The 21278-nt window shown below is 47.4% G+C and overlaps 1 protein-coding gene across 2 annotated transcripts in view; it reads right to left on the minus strand.

Annotated features, from left to right (window-relative positions):
- SRRM4 (serine/arginine repetitive matrix 4) overlaps positions 1-20728 on the minus strand; it is a 248649-nt gene extending 227921 nt beyond the window's left edge. For both annotated transcript variants that reach the window (XM_069214474.1, XM_069214473.1), the window contains exon 1: positions 19893-20728. In XM_069214474.1, coding sequence (XP_069070575.1) covers positions 19893-20026 — 134 coding nt within the window. In that variant the 5' untranslated portion in view covers positions 20027-20728. The remainder of the gene's footprint in view (positions 1-19892) is intronic.
- Positions 20729-21278: the final 550 nt, after the last annotated feature.

Raw genomic sequence — 21278 nt, forward strand, 5'->3', positions numbered from 1 at the left:
AGGTCTGGCGCTGACTGCCAGTTTTCTGGTTTAGTCAATGCTTGTTTTGTTTTTGTCAAGGTTTTTGAAAACCTTTAGTGTTGGGGAAACCGCCAGGCTTACCTCAATTTAAAAACAAAAAGACATTAGCAAAGAATACATTGCAATAGTAGTCCCTGGCACTGAAGGGAACTACTTTGTTTGTAGGTGTGCTCCTTGAGAAAAGGCAGAATGCAGGCACTCGTAGAAAAGTTAGCCAATGGCCAAAGTGAGCTGACCCCCTGCCCCATGCTGTTATGGATAGAATCAAAATGTGAATAACACAATAATAGTCTAATGTACATGACGGTCGACTGAAAGCCTCTATACATAAGCATATTATTATACATATAGTTTTAGTATTAACCTACATGAGTCCTCAAAATATCAGTATTGCTGTCCTTAATCCCAGGAATTGTGGTATACCTGAGGTACCTGAGAGAAAGGAGAGGCAGCATACATCTTTGCCATAGAGTGTGTCAGCAGTTATGGGGGATGTGTTAATGTTTGGTTTTCTTCTTATCCTGGGTTAAATGGGTGATACATCTCCCTTGACTTCCATCCCGCTCTCTGAGACTCTTCAAATAAAACAATAGGTGCTCAGGAGGAGTAGGGCACAATGTCCATTGGGTTGTTTATAATAAGGCTTCCATTCTGTTTCCTGGGGTGAATTTCATCTTGTAGAAGTGGAGAGTAGCCACATACCCTTCGACAGAACCAGTTCTACCAGTTGTCTCCCTCCATGTTGCCCTTTATCCATGTTTAGAAAGCCATAATGGTTTGTAGCATTTTGGGATGCAAAACCCTCTCCATTAGGCATACCTTGCAGTGTTTTATTTGTAATTATTGTATTTAAGCTTTTGAATTTGCTAAAGCCTTACATTTTGAAGAGTTATATCACCAAAAACCGGATTGTGGATAACAAAAATATGCAAGATCTTCCTTTATTTTTCGGCTCCTCATTAATGTATCAAAACTTTCTGGACAAGTAGAAAGAAGATTCCTGATCGGTGTCAGTAGGAGTATAGTAACCCCACAATATATTTTAGCAAGAAGAAGATGCAGGTTTGAGGACAATGTCACTGTTATTTGCCTGGAAGGGTGCCTCATGGTGCCCCACCTTGGAAGTAGTGCTTAAGTTGAGCCAGTGGTTTCCGGTGCTCGGCACGGCACTTAATTGTCAGCACCAGTACTGATGACATTCTGTCACATAGTGGCAGTGTTTGTCTAATTTATAGATGAGCACAGAAACAGTTGTTTATTAATTCAATATACATTATAAATTACTAATACCTGATGCTAAAGCCATTCTTATAGTTTTGAGGGCCTGGAATAGTCTGAATTGTCACATTCTAGGAGTGTGATAGTAGTGTTTTTTAAAAGATCTTTTTATTGCATATAAAACATAAACATTCATGGTGACATTGTCTCAAATATCTCAGTGAAAAAAAGTATTGGTACACAGTATTCAGTTCCCATCGTAATTACGTGACCCCGGAACCCCCATGCAACCTACAGGGTAACACCAGAAATATGATATCTTTGGCCCCAGACATCTTGATGAGTGTTTGTAACAGGAGCATACAATTAAGCATGATATGTATTCCACTTCCCCCATACCTATGTCCATTTGTTCAGACATTTGCTTTTGTACACCAAGGGTTCCCCCTGTATACACCAGTCCATATCTCTCTTCCACTCTTCAAGGTGTGGTGGGGCTTCAGCTCCCTATAGCAGTGCTATGTTGCGTTTAGCCGTCATCAGTCTCAGTGTGGACCAAATGCGGTCCACACGGGTGCGATCAGTCTCATCCCAAACATTTAGGAGGCAGCACTTTGCTACTAGTTCCATAGCACATCCACAGACACTTCTGTTACAGTCAAACACATCTGTCCAATATTTCTGGAATGTCAAGCAGCCCAATAACATATGAAAGAAGTTCCCCATTCTCTCCACATTTTTTGGGGAAGAGTGCCGTATCTGTTCTACCAATTTTGGCCAATGTTGTGCGTGCTTAGTAAGACTATGGAGAATTTTGATCTGCATCAGGCAAAATCTTGACCTTATGGCCACCTCCCTAGGGACGCTAGGACCTCCAGCCATTCATCATCTTTCAGGCCCCCACATATCGCTCCCAGCACTCTTGTAAAAGGAGCATGGGGTCAGAAGAATCATTTAATAACTTTTGGTAGGTGAGGGAGATCGCCTTCCTGGGCATGTACTCATCTAACAAACGGTTTTCTAGTAGGGAGGACTTGGGCCGCTCTTCACTCATAGAGAGTACGTTTTGTAGTGCGTGAAGGATTTGTAGATATCAATAGGTCTCAGTGGGCGCCATATGGTATTATTTTTGTAAATGTGTGAATGGGGGCACCTCACCTTGTTTCCACAAGTCACCTACCCTAGAAAGCCTCCCTGTAAGGCCCGGGTGCCCAATTATGCAGTGTCCCACAAGGCAGTGGCTTGTGTGATTCTATTCCACCAGCCCATTGCACTTAAGGCTGTATGCCAAAGAGCTAGTGTGACCTTAGTAGGGTTCGGGAGGTGTGTGGCGCACAATCTGCCATAGATAGCTCTTAAATAACCCCCTGGGTGCATGTTTCTTCTATCCATTCTATAGGCTGGTTTCGTCTTCCGCTAAGTGAACCTAGTGATTTCCAACTATTAACTGTGACGCCCAATTGTATTTTTGGAGATCAGGAAGAGCAATCCTTCCATCGTTTCAGCCTTGTGTTAATTTCTGGAATACTATCTTAGGAGGCCTTCCATTGCAGAGAAGAGTGCAGGCTATACCATCAATTGCCCAAAAGTAGGTCTGCAGGACTGGGTAGGGTGAATCTTGGAGTATACACAAGAAGCGAGGGAGGGCCTTCATTTTAAATAAAACTACCCTATCCAGAAGGGAAAGGGATAGAGTCTGCCAATGTTGCACAATGAGATCATGGGTGCCTAGTGATGTAGATCGCCAGGTAACGAAATCCCCCTGTGACCACCCGAGCCACGCAGCCAGCAGACAAATGCAGTGCAGGTCCCTGGTGGACATATAGCAAGGACTTTCTCCAGTTGATGGTGTAACCTGAGTGGTGCTGGAAGATTGTGAATATGTCAATTATCCTGTTAAGAATGAGAGTTGGATCAGCTACATAAATAAGGATATCATCTGGATATAGGAACATTTTGTCCTCCCAATCTGCTGTCCATCGTAGTCCCCTAATCAAAGGATCCCCTTGGATCCAGGCCACAAGTTGCTTCAGGATCAGGGCATAAATTAGGTGGGAGAGTGGATAGCCCTGCCTTGTGCCTCGTTGGTGGTGGAATAGAGCAGATGTGCCTTCGTTTACCGTCACCTGAGCAGGGAAGTCGGAATACAGAAGCAATATCCAGGACACACAGCGGGGGCAAAGCCCCAACTTCTCCAGTACTGCATGCATGATTGACCACCCCACTGTATCAAATACCATCTGCACTTCGAGAGACAGCACAAGGGCTGCCTCCCAAATTCTCGACTCATGGCCCAGGAGTTCATGCAGGCGCCACAGATTCAGTGCTGTGTTTCTCCCCAGAATGAAGCCCGATTGATCCGGGTGGACCAATGATCCAATCACTTTGACCAATTGCGTCACTCAGAGCCTCGCCAGGATTTTCATCTTTGCATGATATTGACCTGTAGGAGGCACACCTTTCAGGTGGTTTATTCTCCTTGTGTAGGACCACTACGGTAGCTACTCTCCGGTCCTTGGGCAATATTCTGATCTCGCGGTAATCCAAAAACATCCTCAACAGATGGGGGGCAATTTTCACTGCAGTAAGATTGTAGAGTTCTGTAGGTAGGCCATTTGGGCCCATTGCTTTACCTGAAACCAAATCACTGATTGCTTACATTGTTTCACTTTCTGGCAATTCCTGTTCTAGGGACTCCTGATCAGCCTGTAAAAGAATCAACATCCGTATGTCAGATAGCAACTCATGAAAGTCTGCTTCTGTAGCTGCAGATTTCGAGAAGTATAGGTGGGCATAGTAATCCGCAAAGGCAGTAGCCACACCCTGCCTGTCTCTTGCTCTTTCACCCCCCTCCTATAAGATCTCAGGGACCCACTGAGAAGCTGCCTCTCTTTCATCCAGCCAAGCCAGAAGCCTCCCAGCTCTATCTCCCATCTCATATAGGCTGTGTTGAGTGGCTCGTGACAGGCCCTTGCAGCATTTGTTGCTACATCTCTGTATTCCTTTTGTTTCAAGGAGAGAGTATTTTGTATATTCCACTGTCCACCTGCAACTAGTTGGGATTCCAAGTCCCAGATTTCCCTTTCAAGTGTTTCCAATCGGGGCCTCTTTTTTTATTGTGCGCTATCAAGGCTACTCCCTGAACTCTTATCATAGTTTTATAAGCTTCCCACAAAGTTTGTGCAGAGTCAAACGATTCCTTGTTTTCATTCAAGTATTGCTCTGTGGTTTCGCAAAGGATTGTTCATATGTGAAGTATTTTAAGGTACCAAGGATTGAGAATCATTCTCAGTCGGCTCCCATGGTCCGTCAGTCCATAGACTGTGTAAACTGGGGAATGGTCAGAGATACCCCTGGCCAGATGGTGACCCTTGCCCATTTGGGGGAACTGCTAAGCCAGGGTAATCATATAATATATGTGTGAAAGGCTACCATGTGCTCCCGAGTGATATGTATATTATCATGCTGTGGAGTTAAAGGCATGGCATGTATCCATGAGGCCAGTCGTTGACATAAGGTCAGCTAGTGGTCGGTGGACGGATGACATATGGTGAGAAGGCCATTGGTTGCTGGCTTCACACAACACTGCATTTAAGTCTCCTCCCAGAACTAGTTCTCCCTAGGGAGTCAAAGGAGGACTGCACCGAGGTTCAGGAAAGCTGCATCTTGTAGTTTTGGACGTATATAAATTTGCAACCTAACTAGGAATAACATGGAGTGCTTTATTTCACACTCCCTCAATCCTTTTTTGACTTCAAGAAAGGACTGTCATAGTTTTTGCATGTGGAGTGTAAATTCCTGGAAGAAGGTTGCATGATCACATGTGACTAGCAGGGGGACTGTGAGCGGCATACAGTATGATGCCTCAGTCACGATAATTGAAGATGCGTAATATTATAGGGTGTGGTGGAGCTCCCAGTTTTGGTGGACCACCCTGTACTCTGTGGGTCCGCTCCACAGAGAAGTATTTCGAGAGGTCTGAGGGTTGCAGTTGTTTAAGTATGAGATCTTCCACAAATAAATCAACCGTCTGCCCCTCTGACTGCTCTGGGACTCCAATTATGCAGATGTTGTTTCTCCCTGATCGCACTTCAAAATCCTCCAGTTTCGCCTCTAGGGCCGTTGTCGTAGCACCCAATTCTTTGACTTGGGTCTTCAGTACTTTGGAGTCTGTCTGCAGGCTAGAGATTGATTCTCCCGCTTCTTTGACATGGGCACCGATTTTGTGAAGATCTGCTTGCATCAAGATAACTTCAATGCAGGCTGTGCCAATTTTGCCTTCAACGGCTGTGCAGATTGTTTGTATTGCTGCCATTATATCACTGAGGGAGGGAGGTTTTGCAGTCTGGGGGCCTTGGCAATGAAATTCACTGTTCCTTCACCACCACAACCTCCTTTGGCTAGATGTATTTATCCAGTTTAGTTTGGTTGACAGTGTGGTTGCCCTTGCCTCCCATCATCGCCCCTGGGAGGGGGAGGGCACTAAGGTACTTGCCACTGCCTGCCAGTGGGCGAAAAACAAGCCCGCCTGCAGCCTGCTGGTTTTCCCTTTTCCTCACTGCAATCTCCCTGGTGTCCTGCCCTGTATGGTGGGACCAGTTGGTGGTAGTCGCCCATCACCCTGCAGAGGGGCAGACAGCAAGTCCCAAGTCCCTGGTCCCCCTCTAGTCCCCTCGGGACTGTGCTTCAACAAACAAGTTCTCCCCCTCAGCAGTGTGGAGTGTGGGAGGGCACCCCCGACGATAATCCCCATTGACAAAGCAAACAGTTTTTAGTGTCAAGAGATGTGTATCAGAGGGGATTCAAAAAGTTGCAAAGCAGTAACCACTGGGCCCCGACAATCACTTTCTGTAGTTGGAGCTGCCTGCTGTGTTTTCTTACCGCATCCAAATGGGAGAGTTTCTATTCTGCAGGGTTTACCCCTGCCCTTCTGCATCCATAGCAACTTTAAAGCTGATTTTCTCCCTCTGTGCTCTTAGATGCTCCAAGGTGGTGATCGTAAGTGGTGTTGCAGATGCAGGCACCGCCTGTGAGGGCCACAGCCGGGATAGTCAGGCCCCTGCAACGGGATGCCCTATGGTCTGAATCAGGGCTAACCCCACCGCCCTCTCGGTCAAGAAGCGCAGAGTTTATTGTCTGTAATGTGTTTGTGGGGGGAAGGCCCTCACTTCAGGCATGCCACTCTGCAGTCACTTGCCCCATCTGGAGGTCCCAGGCATCAACGGTCCTTTCTCAGGCCATCACTTCATGCTCCTCTCAGCAGCAGCATTCGGGCCACACAGCGGTCCAGCTGCAGGTCACTGGGTGCGGTTCACAATGGAGGCAATCCAGCACCTTTGGACGTCTGCCCTTGCCGCTGACCCTTTCTGCCACCTCAGTGCTGATTCTCCCGGGGCAGCCGAAAATCCTTGCTGGAGAGGCCACTCGGTTTCCCATGCCGGGGAGAGAGAACTGGACCCCAGTGGCAGAAGAGCCTGCTACTGCTGAGGTTTCAAAGTGCTGGTATTGGGTTTTCTTAGTGTGGTAACTGGATACTTATACGAATATAAGGGTATTTATGCAGCAGTGACAGGAGCTGCTTCAAGAAGTGGCCATCTTCCGTGATGGTTGGCCATGCCACCCCCTAATGGTTGATAGTGTTGGTACTGTCATTATCAGTGCTGACAGGGGCAATGGACGGTGCAAGCTGCAGTGGCCTCCTGACAAGGGCCCTGGCATGCAGGTATTTAATTATTTATTTTTTTACAAATCAAGTCCTGCTTGGAAGTTCATCCCCTTATGCTAGGATAACACAAGATTCAGCTGACAGACTGTCTGGGTGTCAATGTGGTGCTGTGTCTGTGATGTTTGTTACTACACACACTGCCATTACACACAGACTGTAAGCTGGCAACTGGAGTGTGGTATAGTTCAAATCTTTTAGTTAATATTTTGTTCATATTATGTGACACTTGTCTTTCTTTAAATTCCTTTTATTGTTTTAATATTATTTGGTTGTTGGTATGTTCCGCTTCCCCCCATGCTGCTCCATACATGAGAGAGTCGGGAATGTGAGAGTTGTCAGTTGGAGATGAGTGGAGCAGCTTTGACGTGAGGCTGGAGTTCCTGTCATGTATATCTTGAAGAATAAACTCATATATAGAACTTCTGCTGTTCCCAGAATTTTATCTTCTACATTTCAAGAGTTTACTTCATGGAGCCATTCATATATGTTGTTGAACACTCTGCTTATTTCCGAGTCAGTGAGGAACTGGGTCATGACTAGCCCTTGAAGTATGTTTCTATATGAACTATCTTGTATTTCAGACAAACTGTGACCAGGAAGCATGGTATGAGCCTGTGATGTATGTTTCTAGAAACACTGCCTTACATTTCACACAGACTGTAAGCAGGAAACTGGGGATTGATGTGTTTGTTTATGGCTTCACTGTCTTATTCCACATATAGTGTCAGTGGGGAGATGGTGCTTGAACCTTTGATGTATGATTAAAGGCACACTTACTTATATTTCAAGGAGTTGAGGTTAAGCCTGTGATGTATGCTTTTAGACACACTGCCTTATATTTCACATAAACTGGCAGTGGGGAGCTGGACTTGAACGTCCAATGTATATTTCTAGACACACTGCCTTATATTTCACATAAACTGGCAGTGGGGAGCTGGACTTGAACGTCCAATGTATATTTCTAGCCTTATTTTCCATACAAACTATTGTGAGTGAGTTGGGGCTTGAGTCTCTAATGGATATTTATAGACACACTGCCTCTTATTCCAAATGGACCATGTGCTGGGATTTGGGGTTTGAGCCTGTGATGTATGTTTCAAGGCACACTGCCTTATATTCCAAATATAGTATGTGCTTGGATTTGAGGCTTGAGCCTGTGATGTATGATTCAAGGCACATTGCCTTATATTCCATATAGGCCACGTGCTGGGATTTGGGGCTTCTGTCTGTGATGTATGTTTCGAGGCACCCTGCTTTATATTCCATTTAGACAATGGGCTGGAATTTGTGTTTTTAGCCTGTGATGTATATTTCTAGGCACACTGCCCTACATTTCATACAGATCATGTGCTGGGAGTTCGGGTATTACATTTCATGTGGGTAAGCAGAGAGGAGCTGGGATTTGAGGTTGGAGTTTGTAATTCTTTCCACACTGTCTAATATTACACTCGTTTCATACAGACGGTCAGTGAAAAGCCGGGGCTTGATTATGTAGTGTTTAAATCTAGGCACATTTCCTAATGTTACACTCAGATTGTTAGCGGGAGCTGGATACCTTGCTGTATGTTTCTAGATTCAGCAATGTATGTGTAGTTCAGACTGACAGCTCACATCTGGTGTTGAGTCTGTGATGTATATTTCTAGACACACTGCCTTACATCCCATACAGTCCTTTAGTGGGGAGCTGGTGTTTGAGGTTGTGGTGTTTAATTTTAGCCACATTGCCTAACATTACACTCAGACTGTCAGCGGGGAGCTGGAGCCAGTGATGTGTGCTTCTACATATGGTACCTTATGCTTCGCCCAGACTGTCAGCAGACGTCTAGTGTTGAGTCTGTGATATATGTTTCTAGACACACTGCCTTACATTTCATACAAAGGTCCAGTGGGAAGCTGTGGCTTGATTTTGTGGTGGTTAAATTTAGCCACAATATCTAAAATTACACCTAGACTGCCAAGGGGAGCTGGAGTCAGTGATGTGTGTTTCTAGATACCGTACCTTATGTTTCACCCAGACTGTGAGCATAGAGTGGGTTTTGAGTCTGTAGTATGTTTCTAGGCACACTGCCTTACCTTTCATACAGTAAGTCACTGAGGCGTTGGGCTTGGGTTTGGGGCCTGAGTACTGGAACTGGGGACAGTGATGTTAGTTTCTAGATACAGTAACTTATGTTTCACTCAGACTGTCAGTGTTAAACCAGTGCTACATTTCCCTAGAGACACTGCCTCACATTTCATACAGACGGTCAGTGGGAAGCTGGGCTTGAGGTTGGAGTGTTTAAATCTAGCCACTCTGCCTAGTATTACCCTCAGACTGTCAGCAGGGAGGTGGAAATCTCATGTGTGTTTCTACATAAAGGGGCATATTTACAAGCCCCTAGCACCACCTTGCGCCGCCCTGGCATCATTTTTTTATGCCAAGGCAGCGTTAAGGAGGCCTTTCTCCCATGTAGTATTTACAAAATGGAGCAATGCTTGCATTGTGCCACTTTTCAACCCCTTGCGCCTCATTATGCCTGCGCCAGGCATAATGTATGCAAGGGGGTATTTCCACGCAGGGAGGCCCGAAAAAATGGCACAGTGAAATTTACAAGATTTCACTGCACCATTTTTTCTGTCATTTTTAAAATGACGCACCCATTTAAATCAAATGGCCTCCCTTTGCTTTGCTGCACTAGCGTCAACATTTTTTACGCTAATGCAGCAAAGTGCCACAATAGCCTAAAAAATGTTGACGATATTGTCTTAACAACCACCATGGTACACCGTATTGTAAATATGGAACAACCATGGTTTTGTTAGGTGGGGCAGGGGTGACGCAAGAAAAGTGGTGCATCAGAACCAATGGGCCACTTTCTTGTAAATATGCCCCAAATGCTTTATATTGCACTCAGACTGTCCGCATAGCGCCGTTGTTGAGTGTCTGATTTATTTATCAGGGCTCACCACCTTTCATTCCATGCTGAATGTGAGCAGGGAGTTGTGGTTTGAGGGGTTGGCACTTCTTTCTTTAGACACTGCCTTATTTCGCACACAAGTGCTCTGGGAAGCTGGGGTCTTAGCCTGGGACTGTTATCTCTAAATAATGTCCATTCTACAGGAACGTGCATGGGGTCTCCTCTGTCACGCTGTCTTTCAAGTGGCTGTGGTGGCAGTTTTGCTGGGGGTGTCTCTTAGCAGCACAGACACCATGTGTGATCCTCTCCTACCTCTCACACCTGACTGTACCAAGTTCATCCTATTGTCTGGTCCTTGCTGCAAACCGCAGGAGCTCAGAGTGGGAGAATGCGGTCAACAAAGTGACGAATCCACTGTAAACGTATGTCTAGGATGTGATCACTCTCCTTGCTTTTTCCATGAAAAATGAAATATGCAAATTGTTTTTCTTTAATGCTAGCGTAAATCTGGAAAATTCTTAGTCTGTCAAATATATTTAAAAGACATCGATATTTTTTTTTTATAAATCAATGTTTTCATATATTGAAGTAGTTTAATTGCATTTATATAGTGCCTGCTTCGCCTATTTCGGGAATATATATTGCAGTAACACCCCATCTCCTGTACCTTTTATCAATCTGCACCTTTCCTTGCACTTTTCCCTTTCACCTCTCTGCTCCACCTGTACCATTCACTATACCCTGTACCTCTCATTTCTGCTCCTCTCACCTACACTTCTTACCTTTGACCCGAAAGTTTCTTCTCTGCACTTGTTCCCTGAACCAGTCTACTAACCTCCCCCTGATCATGGATCTTCACTGACATCCTCCACTCAGCAACCCTGCTCCGCCTCTTTTTCCTTGAACCGCTCTCATTGATCTTGCACTATCACCTGCAAGCTTTCTATACAACTCTCCTCTGCAGTGTTCCTCTCCCGCTGTCCCCTCTAAACCTACTATTACACCAGTCTCATGCTGCCAGCACCCCTCCCGATGAAGGCCCGAGAGTAGCAGCTCTAGTGAAACACCCCAATCCTAAATTACAACACCCCCGCCACCCTCACAGTTAGTCTGAGCCACGACTGATCTGCAGATGCACCAACACCTTGTCCTGCAGCACTCAGAGCTATTCCAGCAAGTGGATGAACACCCTGCTGTCCAGAAAAACCTCACTTCCTGTCTGCATCACTCTCCTACTCCAGCACCAGAAACACACTCTACTCTAACTTTCAATGACCTGATCACAAAGAAATCTGCTGAATCATCCCAATCTTTACATATCTGCCCTTCTCCTTGGATGTCTGGCACTCAGGATCTCACACAGCCCTGCCAATGAACCTCAATACATCATGACAACACCCTTGCTACATGAATATTCAAACCCACACAAAGTTGTTCAAGATGAGTTTAATCCTAAGAGAAGTACTTTTTTCAGGTATTTAAAACTTCAAAACTGGATATGTCCATTATGGATGCTTTTTAATCTGATCCGATTCATTCATAAAGTGAGCAATCACAGAAGAACACTTTTAATAAGTATGAATTATTCCTGATGACTTAAATGGGGATTGTTTCCTGTATTGAGATGGTGGTAGAGAAACCAATCTACCACCCACCAATGATAGAGACTTTCGGTAGATACTCCCATACTTATGTATCGCACAATGGTGACAAAGTGATGAGAAAATCAAGAGTTATAAGAAGCCTGGGCCGTGATGGGAGGGCTGATCTTAGACATTTGATCATGTAGCTCACGTGCTAGTTGTTAGAGGAGTGACCTAACCAATGTACAGGACTAAGATGGGGCTCCTGACGGATCTCATTTTCCAGTGCAATTTGTGCTAGAGACAGTTTCTTATGAACAGTTCACAAATAATCCGAAAGAGTGCAATGATATTTTAACATGATCATAGTTGATGTTTTACAACTAGGCTTTACTTTATTCTCTGTTAATAAAATAAAGTGCTTATCTGGAAATTAAATATTATCTCTTAGCTAAATCCTGCGTGTTCTAGCTTTCTCCAGATCCAATAGTTTAACAATCCATATAAATACCTTTACTCAGAAAAGTAGAGCTGTTAAGGCAAAAAAATCACTGGATTAGTTAGACTCCCTCAGATTAAATGTTGAATATTCATCAGCTTTGAAAATGTGAAAACATTAGCATCCATGTACACTAAGAACCAGAAGCATCCGCTGTCCCCTTTCATGAGGCTGAAATGATGTGGCTTTATCTTTAGCGAGGAATTTATCCTCCCAAGGGTTGTGAGTTTGAGTGCGGTTGGGCGGGGAGTGTTCTGAAGGGGCATTCCAAGCAGGAAGGGGCAGATAGTTAGGGTTTGGAAGCCTAGTTGCTCCGTCCACCTCCTTTGCTTCCCTTATGAAGGCCTAAAGCGCTCACAAATAGCAAATGTTTTGTGAGTATCTTTGTCACGAAGTCTTTCTTTTCTTCCATTGTCGCGGACACTTTGTGAGCCAATTAACTCACCGCCCGCCCTTCTCCTTCCTCCCCTCCCCCACTCCCAACACACAAACACATGGCCCCAGGGCATTTACAAACTAACATGCCAGGGACCCCCGCATCACACAGAGGCAGCTCCTACAGGCCACAGCCAGGAAGAGAACATCATGCAGCCCGGAAAATAAAAGAGGGACTCTCCTATACAGCATCGTCACAGACACCACGGTGGGCTGTATAAGGGAAGTGCCGGATCTGACAAAATGAAGGACTAACAGCACCGCGGCTGAAAACAAACACAACAATTAACTGCTAGCTGATGGCGAGTATGTAACTGATTCGATGCACCCCAGACATTTCTCGAATTATGCAGGTGTGATTAAAATTTCACCCAGGCTTCTGTCTCTGTTCAGCCATCCTTGATACACAGTGTATAATACAAATAAAGAAGCATAGGATTGTATGAGTTCCTCCATCCACAGCTTCCTTTCATGCGCAGCGTGTGTTCTGCAGCATGGGTGCCCTAGAGGAAAGCTCTGCTTTATTCGCTTTCAGGCATTAAATCTATATATTGCAAGCAGGTATCGGCAGTCTGGGGGCTGCTGGTTAGTCCACTAGTGCGACAGCAGGTTCAGAGGTCAGTGGATCCCTGAAGTCGCCCTCGTCTGTGCGGCTAGCAGAATCATTGTTTTTTATAAGAGGGAGACATTCCGAATCAGATCCTGGCGCCTGGAAACTGTCTTGCAGGGCTTCAGTCACTCTTTGGAAATTGTCCGCATTCATTGGCTAATTCAGGCATTCGTTCATTCATTCATTCATATTGGAGGAGATGCGTTACAGAAAACACACAGCAGAAGCATTTCAAACATGACCTGCTCGACAGCGAACTGATAGTGATTTGCGTGGTCAGTTTGTGAAAAAGGTTCACAGCGCACTTGAATATTTTTACGTCTTGAAGAAAGGGAGAGTGGGAGACTAACAATTTTGGGGAGGTCCCAAAACCGTAGTTGTAGAAGCCATTTTATGTAGGTGCTAGACCACATAGCGCTGCGCAGTACATCCAGGGAATCGTTGCTCCAGGTAGAACGTCTCCACAGGCTTCTTCCTGCGCAGAAGCAAACTCAGAAGAAATTGCATCTTAAACGGCCGGCTTTAAATACATTAAATTAGCCCTGGCTCCTGCCATCGACCTAAATATTTAATGTAAAGAATGAATATGTTGTCAGCGCGTTTCCAGCTGACAAGGCTATCTGTTTCCAAAAATGTTTAAAGTTCCGGCAAGGTCTACTGTTATTTCTCTCTTTCTTTCTTTCTATATACATGTATACATTTTGTTTGTGTTCTCCTTTAAGTCTTTCTTAGCCTATTAATCTTTCTTTCGCAGTTTTTTTTATTTTCTCGTCTCACATTTGGCGTGTGCCTTTTTTGGCCTGCTCGTCTTTCTTTATTTGAGCATGTGGGTTTTTGTCTTTGTGTATCTCTTCCTTGTCCTTGTATGTTTGACTCTTTGTATGTGTGTCAGCGGTCATTGTCCTGACATATTTTGGACTCTATTTATCTCTCTCTCTCTCCAAACCTCCATAATTTGTATTTTTTCCTTTTTATCACGCCCTGTCTCACCATCTCTCCCTGCCCTGCCCCTGTCTCGTTCCGTGCTGGACCTCTTTTTGAGCCTTCCTCTCACCCCTCTCGCTATCCAGTGCCCATGTAAATGTGCCATCCTTATATATTTCCCTCCTCCATAATCCAGCGTATCTTCTTGCACAGACACACCCAGAGGGCACAGACACTGCCCTCCTTCTGTCGAGCTAACGCGCCACAGGAGAGTCTCGGTGCCCTCTATCCTAGTAGCCCCAGGTCTGCTCATCCCACTCGGGGTATCAACAACAGTGGGGGGGGGGGGAGGCAGGGAGAACCGGAGGTGTGACCCCGTGACCCCCGGGAGCTCTGCGCAGCTCTGGCAGCTGGTGCTTTGCCCATTAAGCTGCCTGCCCCCGCCCCTCGCGCCTCCCTGAGCAGATGTCCTGCATGACACGCTCTGGCAGCAGACCCACAAAGGGATGAAAGCCTGGCACACAAAGAGGGCTCCAGGCTCCATCCTCCGGGGCCGGGGCGGGTGCCTCTTATCATCATCTGCAGCCCTGTGCGGGGCGCCAGATGGGGACTGTGCCGGCAAGAGGACAGCTTACCACACAGCCACTGCTCCACCTGCACGGAGTATCACAGGCTGTGGAGGGATGATGTACTGGTAGAGTGGAGAGTGAGGAGGAAACCACCACTCCCGCCCCCCTCCACACACACACACACAGGCACTGCTCCACATGCACTGAGTATCACAGGCTGTGGAGGGATGATGTACTGGTAGAGTGGAGAGTGAGGAGGAAACCACCACTCCCGCCCCCCTCCACACACACACACAGGCACTGCTCCACATGCACTGAGTATCACAGGCTGTGGAAGGATGATGTACTGGGAGAGCGGAGAGTGAGAAGGAAACCACCACTCCAGCCCTCCCATCGGCCCCCCACACACATAGGCACTGCTCCACATGCACTGAGTATCACAGGCTGTGGAAGGATGATGTACTGGGAGAGCGGAGAGTGAGAGGGAAACCACCTCCCCAGCCCTCCCATCGCCCCTCCCCTCTCACACAGCCACTGCTCTACCTGCATTGAGTATCACAGGCTGTGGAAGGATGATGTACTGGGAGAGTGGAGAGTGAGGAGGAAACCACCACTCCCGTCCCCCTCCCCCTCCACACACAAACACACACAGGCACTGCTCCACATGCACTGAGTATCACAGGCTGTGGAAGGATGATGTACTGGGAGAGCGGAGAGTGAGAGGGAAACCACCTCCCCAGCTCTCCCATCGCCCCTCCCCTCTCACACAGCCACTGCTCTACCTGCATTGAGTATCACAGGCTGTGGAAGGATGATGTACTGGGAGAGTGGAGAGTGAGGAGGAAACCACCACTCCTGTCCCCCTCCCCCTCCACACACAAACACACACAGGCACTGCTCCACATGCACTGAGTATCACAAGCTGTGGAAGGATGGTGTACTGGGAGAGCGGAGAGTGAGAAGGAAACCACCTCCCCAGCCCTCCCAGCGCCCCTCCCCTCACACACAGGCACTGCTCTACCTGCACTGAGTATCAGAGGCTGTGGAGGGATGATGTACTGGGAGAGCGGAGAGTGAGAAGGAGACCACCACTCCAGCCCTCCCATCGGCCCCCACACACATAGGCACTGCTCCACATGCACTGAGTATCACAGGCTGTGGAAGGATGATGTATTTGGAGAGCAGAGAGTGAGGGGGAACCACCACTCCAGCTCCCCCATCCCACACACCCACACAGACACTGCTCTACCTTCACTGAGTATCACAAGCTGTAGAAGGATGATGTACTGGGAAAGTGGAGAGGGAAACAACCGCCCTCCCCCCCAAACATACACACACAGACACTGCTCTACATGTACTGAGTATCACAGGCTGCAGAAGGATAATGTACTGGGAGAGTGGAAAAGGAGGAGGAAAGCCCTCACCCTATTCCGGCACTATTTTACCTGTACTGAGTATCAGAGACTGTAGAAGGATAATGAACTGGTACAGTGGGCTTGGAAGACGAAAGCCCAACCCCCACAGGCACAGTTCTACCTGTACTGAGTATCAAAGTTTCAAAATGATAATGTGCTGGGAGAGTGGGTAGGCAAGAGGAGAGCTCATCCCCACAGGCACTGCTCTACCTGTACTATCACAGGGAGCCGATGGGTAAAGTGCTTGGAGAGTGGGGAGGGAAGAGAAAAGCTTACTTCCACTGGTACTGCACTACCTGCATTGAGTGTCACAGAGAGCAGATGCTGAATGTGCTAAGTAGAAGTGAATGTAAGAGTTCCACACTCCATCTCCCACTGGCACTACTCTACCTGTTGTAAGGACCACAGGCGGCATGTGGTAATGTGCTGGGAAAGTGGGCAGGGGAGAGGAGGGCTTACCCCCCCACAGTCACTGCACTACCAGTAAAATGCATCACAGACTCCAGATGGGTGATATGCTGAGAGAATATTCAGAGAAGAAGCAAGCTCACCCTTCTACCCCCGCAACCCCCTCCCCCCCAGGCACTGCTCTTCCTGCATGGGTACCACAGGGTGCAGGCAGGTCATGTGCTGGGAGAGTGCTCAGAGAAGAAAAGAGTTAACCCCCCATCCCACTCAGGGGCTGCTCTTCTTGTCCTGGGTACCACAAGCTGCAGACAGGTTATGTGCTGGGAGAGTGCTCAGAGAAGAGATCTTGCCCCTCCATCACCTCAGGCACTACTCTTCCAGTCCTGGGTACCACAGGCAGACAGGTTATGTGCTGGGGGATTGCTCGGAGACGATGAGAGCTCCCTCCCTCCAACGACCCCCCCAGGCACTGCTCTTCCTGTCCTGGGTATCATAGGCTGCAGACAGAGTATGTGCTGGGAGAGTGCTCAGAGAAGAAGAGAGCTCATGCCTCCATCCCCCACAGGCACTGCCCTTGTGTACTATCACAAGCTGCTGACAGACTATGTGCTGGATAGACAGAGAAATGAAGTGGAGGGACGATGAGAGCTCACCATTACAGCCTGATGGATAATGTGCTGTGAGTACGTTCAGGGAAAAAGTGCCACAGTCAGCAGATGGATGATATGCTGGGGAAGTGCGCTGAGTAGAGGAGAGGGACCTAACCACAGTGCTGTGCCTATGCTGAGTTTTACAGGCCATATGATGCCAATGTGCAAGAAGAACCTGCAGGAACCAGGGCCCTCACCACCCTGCTACATGTAATCGTTACCACAGGCAGCATATGCGTAGAATGCATGAACAATGTGCAGGAGGGAGGAGAGCTCGCTGCAAGGCACTCTCCATCCTCCTATACTATAGGGCAGCAAAAAGGTAATGTGCAGGAAGAATGCACAGGGGAGAGAAGAGCCAACTGCTTGTCCCCACACACTGCCTGTCACTGGCTTTATACATTGGATGGTGGCTAGAGCAGTTGGTTAGTGTGCAGGGAAAATGTGTATCAAATATGAGAGCTCACACTTCTTTCCATGCACTGAGTATCATGGCAGCAAGGGCACCCCTTTAACTGCCACCTGTACTGCTAGTACACAAAAAAGTGATGGATGGAATGCTTGAATTCATTTTAGCCACTGGTAATTACTCAGTCTGCATCCCAGTTCAACATTCATTTTGCACACTATGCCACCTCAGTTTAGACCCAGCCATATGCAAATCATTCTTGACCCTGCCCAAGTGGGAACCATCCAGCCTGCTGTACCAAGTCAAGTCCTCCGTGAACTGAACGCAAGAAACCTAAGACCAGTTTTGCCATAAGGACTTATTAGTCAGGCATGGCTTGTGTACAGTGACACAGTGTGCACAAGTCCCACGTGTCTCGGCCTATTCATTTTAGGGCGTCACACTGAAGTAGACTACTAAGTGATGGATAGAACGCTAGAATTAATCTCAGCCAGTGGCAGTAAAGAAGAGTAGAAATGCGTAGGTCAAAAGAATTGTGAAGGCCAGGACGAAATGTAATTCATGCCAACGTAATCTTATGAATTTCTAGCATTTCACATTACAACTTTTACACAAAATGCCTGAGATTATTCCATAGTGCCGCATCATGTAACTGAGACTTCATTCTGGTAAAAATCTAATTGTCGGGGGAGGGGGACACAAGGAGAATGCAAATGAGCTGAACGTGTCATACATAATTCTTCATTATATTTTTTTTTATACCGTAAAGTGCATCCTTGGGCCAATAACGGACATGGACACTTTTCGTCCTAAAACTACTACAACATGCCTGAGCCGGCTGCAGAGTGAACGCCGGGGACAATCAGTGAGAGCACAGAAAAGCAAAGATACAACGGGAAGCTCCCCGCATGGGTTATTTAATGACGACAATCCCACTCAGGCTTCACTAGGAAACTGTGTCTGGAAACAAAGTCCTATGGCTTGTACATCTCATAAGCCCGGACAAGAAGCCATGCAGACCCACGGGACAGCCAGGGAAGGTCACAGACTGGGCTTGGGGAGACAGCCATGAAAAGAGAAACATGCAGATCTCGTCCTTAGCTTTCACAGTACATAAGGATATGAAGCCCACGAGGAATGGACTAACGTTTGCAAGATGAATAGAATACCACAGGCAAGAGGAATGTAAAACATGGATAAGAAGAATGGAAAACCATGGACAACAGAAATGGAACACCTTGGAAAGAGGAACGGAAAACATGGGTAAGAAGAATGAAATACCATGGGCAAGAGTAATGGAGTAGCACCGGCATGAAGAATGAAAAACATAGGTAAGAGAAATAGAATAATATTGGCAAGAGGAATTGAATAACACAGGCAAGAGAAATGGAAATAATTTGCATGAGGAAAGGAATAACACGTGCAAGAGGAATGGGGAAGCATTGTCACGAGAAATAGAAAACAGGACCAAGAGAAATGGATGAACATGGGCAAGAGTACTGGACAAATGGGCAAGAGAACTGAAAAAAGCACAAGCAAGAATAATAAAGTAACACGGGTACGATGAACGGAAACACGGGCAAGAAAATAACCTGCTCTACAGGATTAAAATAACATTGGCTAGAGAAATCGAAAAGCACATGGACAGTTCCATTGGCAATGGAATGGAAAGCACGAGCTAGAGGAATGAAGTAACATGGGCAAGAGGAATGGAATAACATGGACGAAAGGAATAGACTAGAATGGTAAAAGGGAATTAAATTACATGGGCAAGATAAATGGAATAACATGGACACGGGGAATGGGTTATCATGGGCAAAAGGAATGGAATGCCACGGGCAAGGTGAATGGAAAAATGAGCAAGAGGGATGGAAAAACATGAGCAAGAGGAATGAAGTAACAAAGTCAAGATTAATGGAAACATGGTCAGGAGGAAAGGGCTACAATGGGCTATAGGAATGTAATGACATTGGCAAGTGAAAAGGAAAATGAGTTAACATGAGCAAGGGGAATAGAAAACACGTGCAAGAGGAAAGGGATAACATGGACAAAGGAAATTAAGGTAAAGGAACAAATGTAACGGAAAACATGGCTAAGTTAATTGTATGGGATTCTGTGGTTAAAAGAAGCGGGACCTTGTGCACGTTTGAGCCCAGTCGAACTCCCCTTCACATCCCGTGTTACCCTTCATCTGCTGCTAAGTGTTCTGACACCTACTTGGCAGGGCTATACGAGGCACCCTCTTCTCTCACCTTGGCAGAGTTCCGATGGAGGGGGGATGTTAGGGACAATGGTGCCGTACATTGGTCGAGGTCTGTGGGAGATGCTGATATTGGTGGAAGAGATCTCTCACCTAGTGAGTGCTAGAAACCGAATTCACCCTTCACTAGAGCAGAGATACAGGGGAGACTGTGATGTTTGTGACAAGTAACCCTTTTCTGAGGAGAGCCACACAGAAAGTCCCGATGTCATTGACAGAGACCTCGTGACTGGGTGGCGGTAATGTTAGAAAGAAAACAACCGCCTTACCTGGGCAGTGCCCTCCGGGCGGCGGTGATACTCGTCATTATGCAGCTTCCTAGTCTGGGGGTAGCCACGGCCTTGAAAGTGCCCCTCCAGAACTTCTCGAAAAGCAGCTTCTCCCCTTGCTGGACGCTCGCCATGGCCACGAGCCACCCGCGGCGTGTATGCCAACCAGCAGGGCAGGGGGTGCGAGTGCAGGCTGTGAAGGGAGGGAGTCAAGGTGGCGGCACTACCACCAGTCCGGGTGCTGAAGATGCTCACCCCTGGGGCGAGGTGTGCAGTGACGGGGACGTCGTGTGGGTAATGAAAGGCGGATCCCAGGGGCGAGGTACGTTCAGACTGGATAGACGTCCGGGTAAAGAAAGGCGGACCCCAGAGGCGCGATACTCCGGGACTGGACAGCCGTCCAGCGATGTAAAAGGCGGACCCCTGGGGTGAGGTACGCAGGGAGGGGGGAGCTGTCCGGGTGCTGAAGCGGACACCTGAGTTGTGTAGCCAGATGTAAGACTGGGGAGCTGTCCGGGTGCTGAAACAAACAGCCCCTGTACGGTCTGTGGAGGCGGAGCTGCGGTTAGCCTGGTACCCCCTTTTGTGCCAGATACTCCTGGCAGTCACAGGGTCCGTTTCTTCATGTGTGACCTCATGTGCAGTTGCAGCTTATCTCCTCCAAGAGCAGGACCACTCCTCTGTGTCGCCCTCCACCATCCCATGCATCGAGGCTGTGCACGTGCTGCTGCTCGTAGCCCCCAGGGTGTGCGCGTGAGACAGGTGGATGTGCTGCCCCTCCTTAGCTGGGAAGCCAGTGTTGTGCTTTATGCCGGTTCAGGTGCGCGTCTGTGTGTGAAACAAGTGTCTGGACATCTCCTGTTTTGTCTCATGTGTCCAGTGACGTTTAGTGGGAGGAGCGTCCTTGGTCGATTCACTCTTTTTAAAAAGCTGCGATGTTTAGTCCCGTCCACCTCCCACAACATATCTCCACCCCGAGTGCCCTCCTCTCATTTCAAATTGTCCCCACCCCTCCACCAACTTCTCTTTCTCCACCCCCACCCTCTTTCCCATGCGCACCCTCTTCTACTCTTACCATTCCCATCCGCCCTGCTCCCTCTCCCCCTCTATCCTCCTGACCCTATCTGCATCACAATGCCCTGGAGTCTGCCTGAGAAAGCAGCGTGTGCCGGACTCTCGCAGGCCTTCCCCTTTGCGCTGGGGGGTGGGTCAGTCTCAGAAGCGTTTTCTGTCTGCATTCAGATCCGGCCTGATTTTTTTTCCAGCTCTCCCTGCTTGACTGCGCGTTTACCCTTCACTGCCTCTGCACTGTCTGAGGCGCGCTCTGAGTTAGTGAACATTGCTTAAGGATACCTGACACGAAAGCTGTATTGTAGAAAGCAGCCG

This window comes from Pleurodeles waltl, chromosome 11 (genome assembly GCF_031143425.1).
Source record: "Pleurodeles waltl isolate 20211129_DDA chromosome 11, aPleWal1.hap1.20221129, whole genome shotgun sequence".
In the NCBI taxonomy this organism is placed as follows: Eukaryota; Metazoa; Chordata; class Amphibia; order Caudata; family Salamandridae; genus Pleurodeles; species Pleurodeles waltl.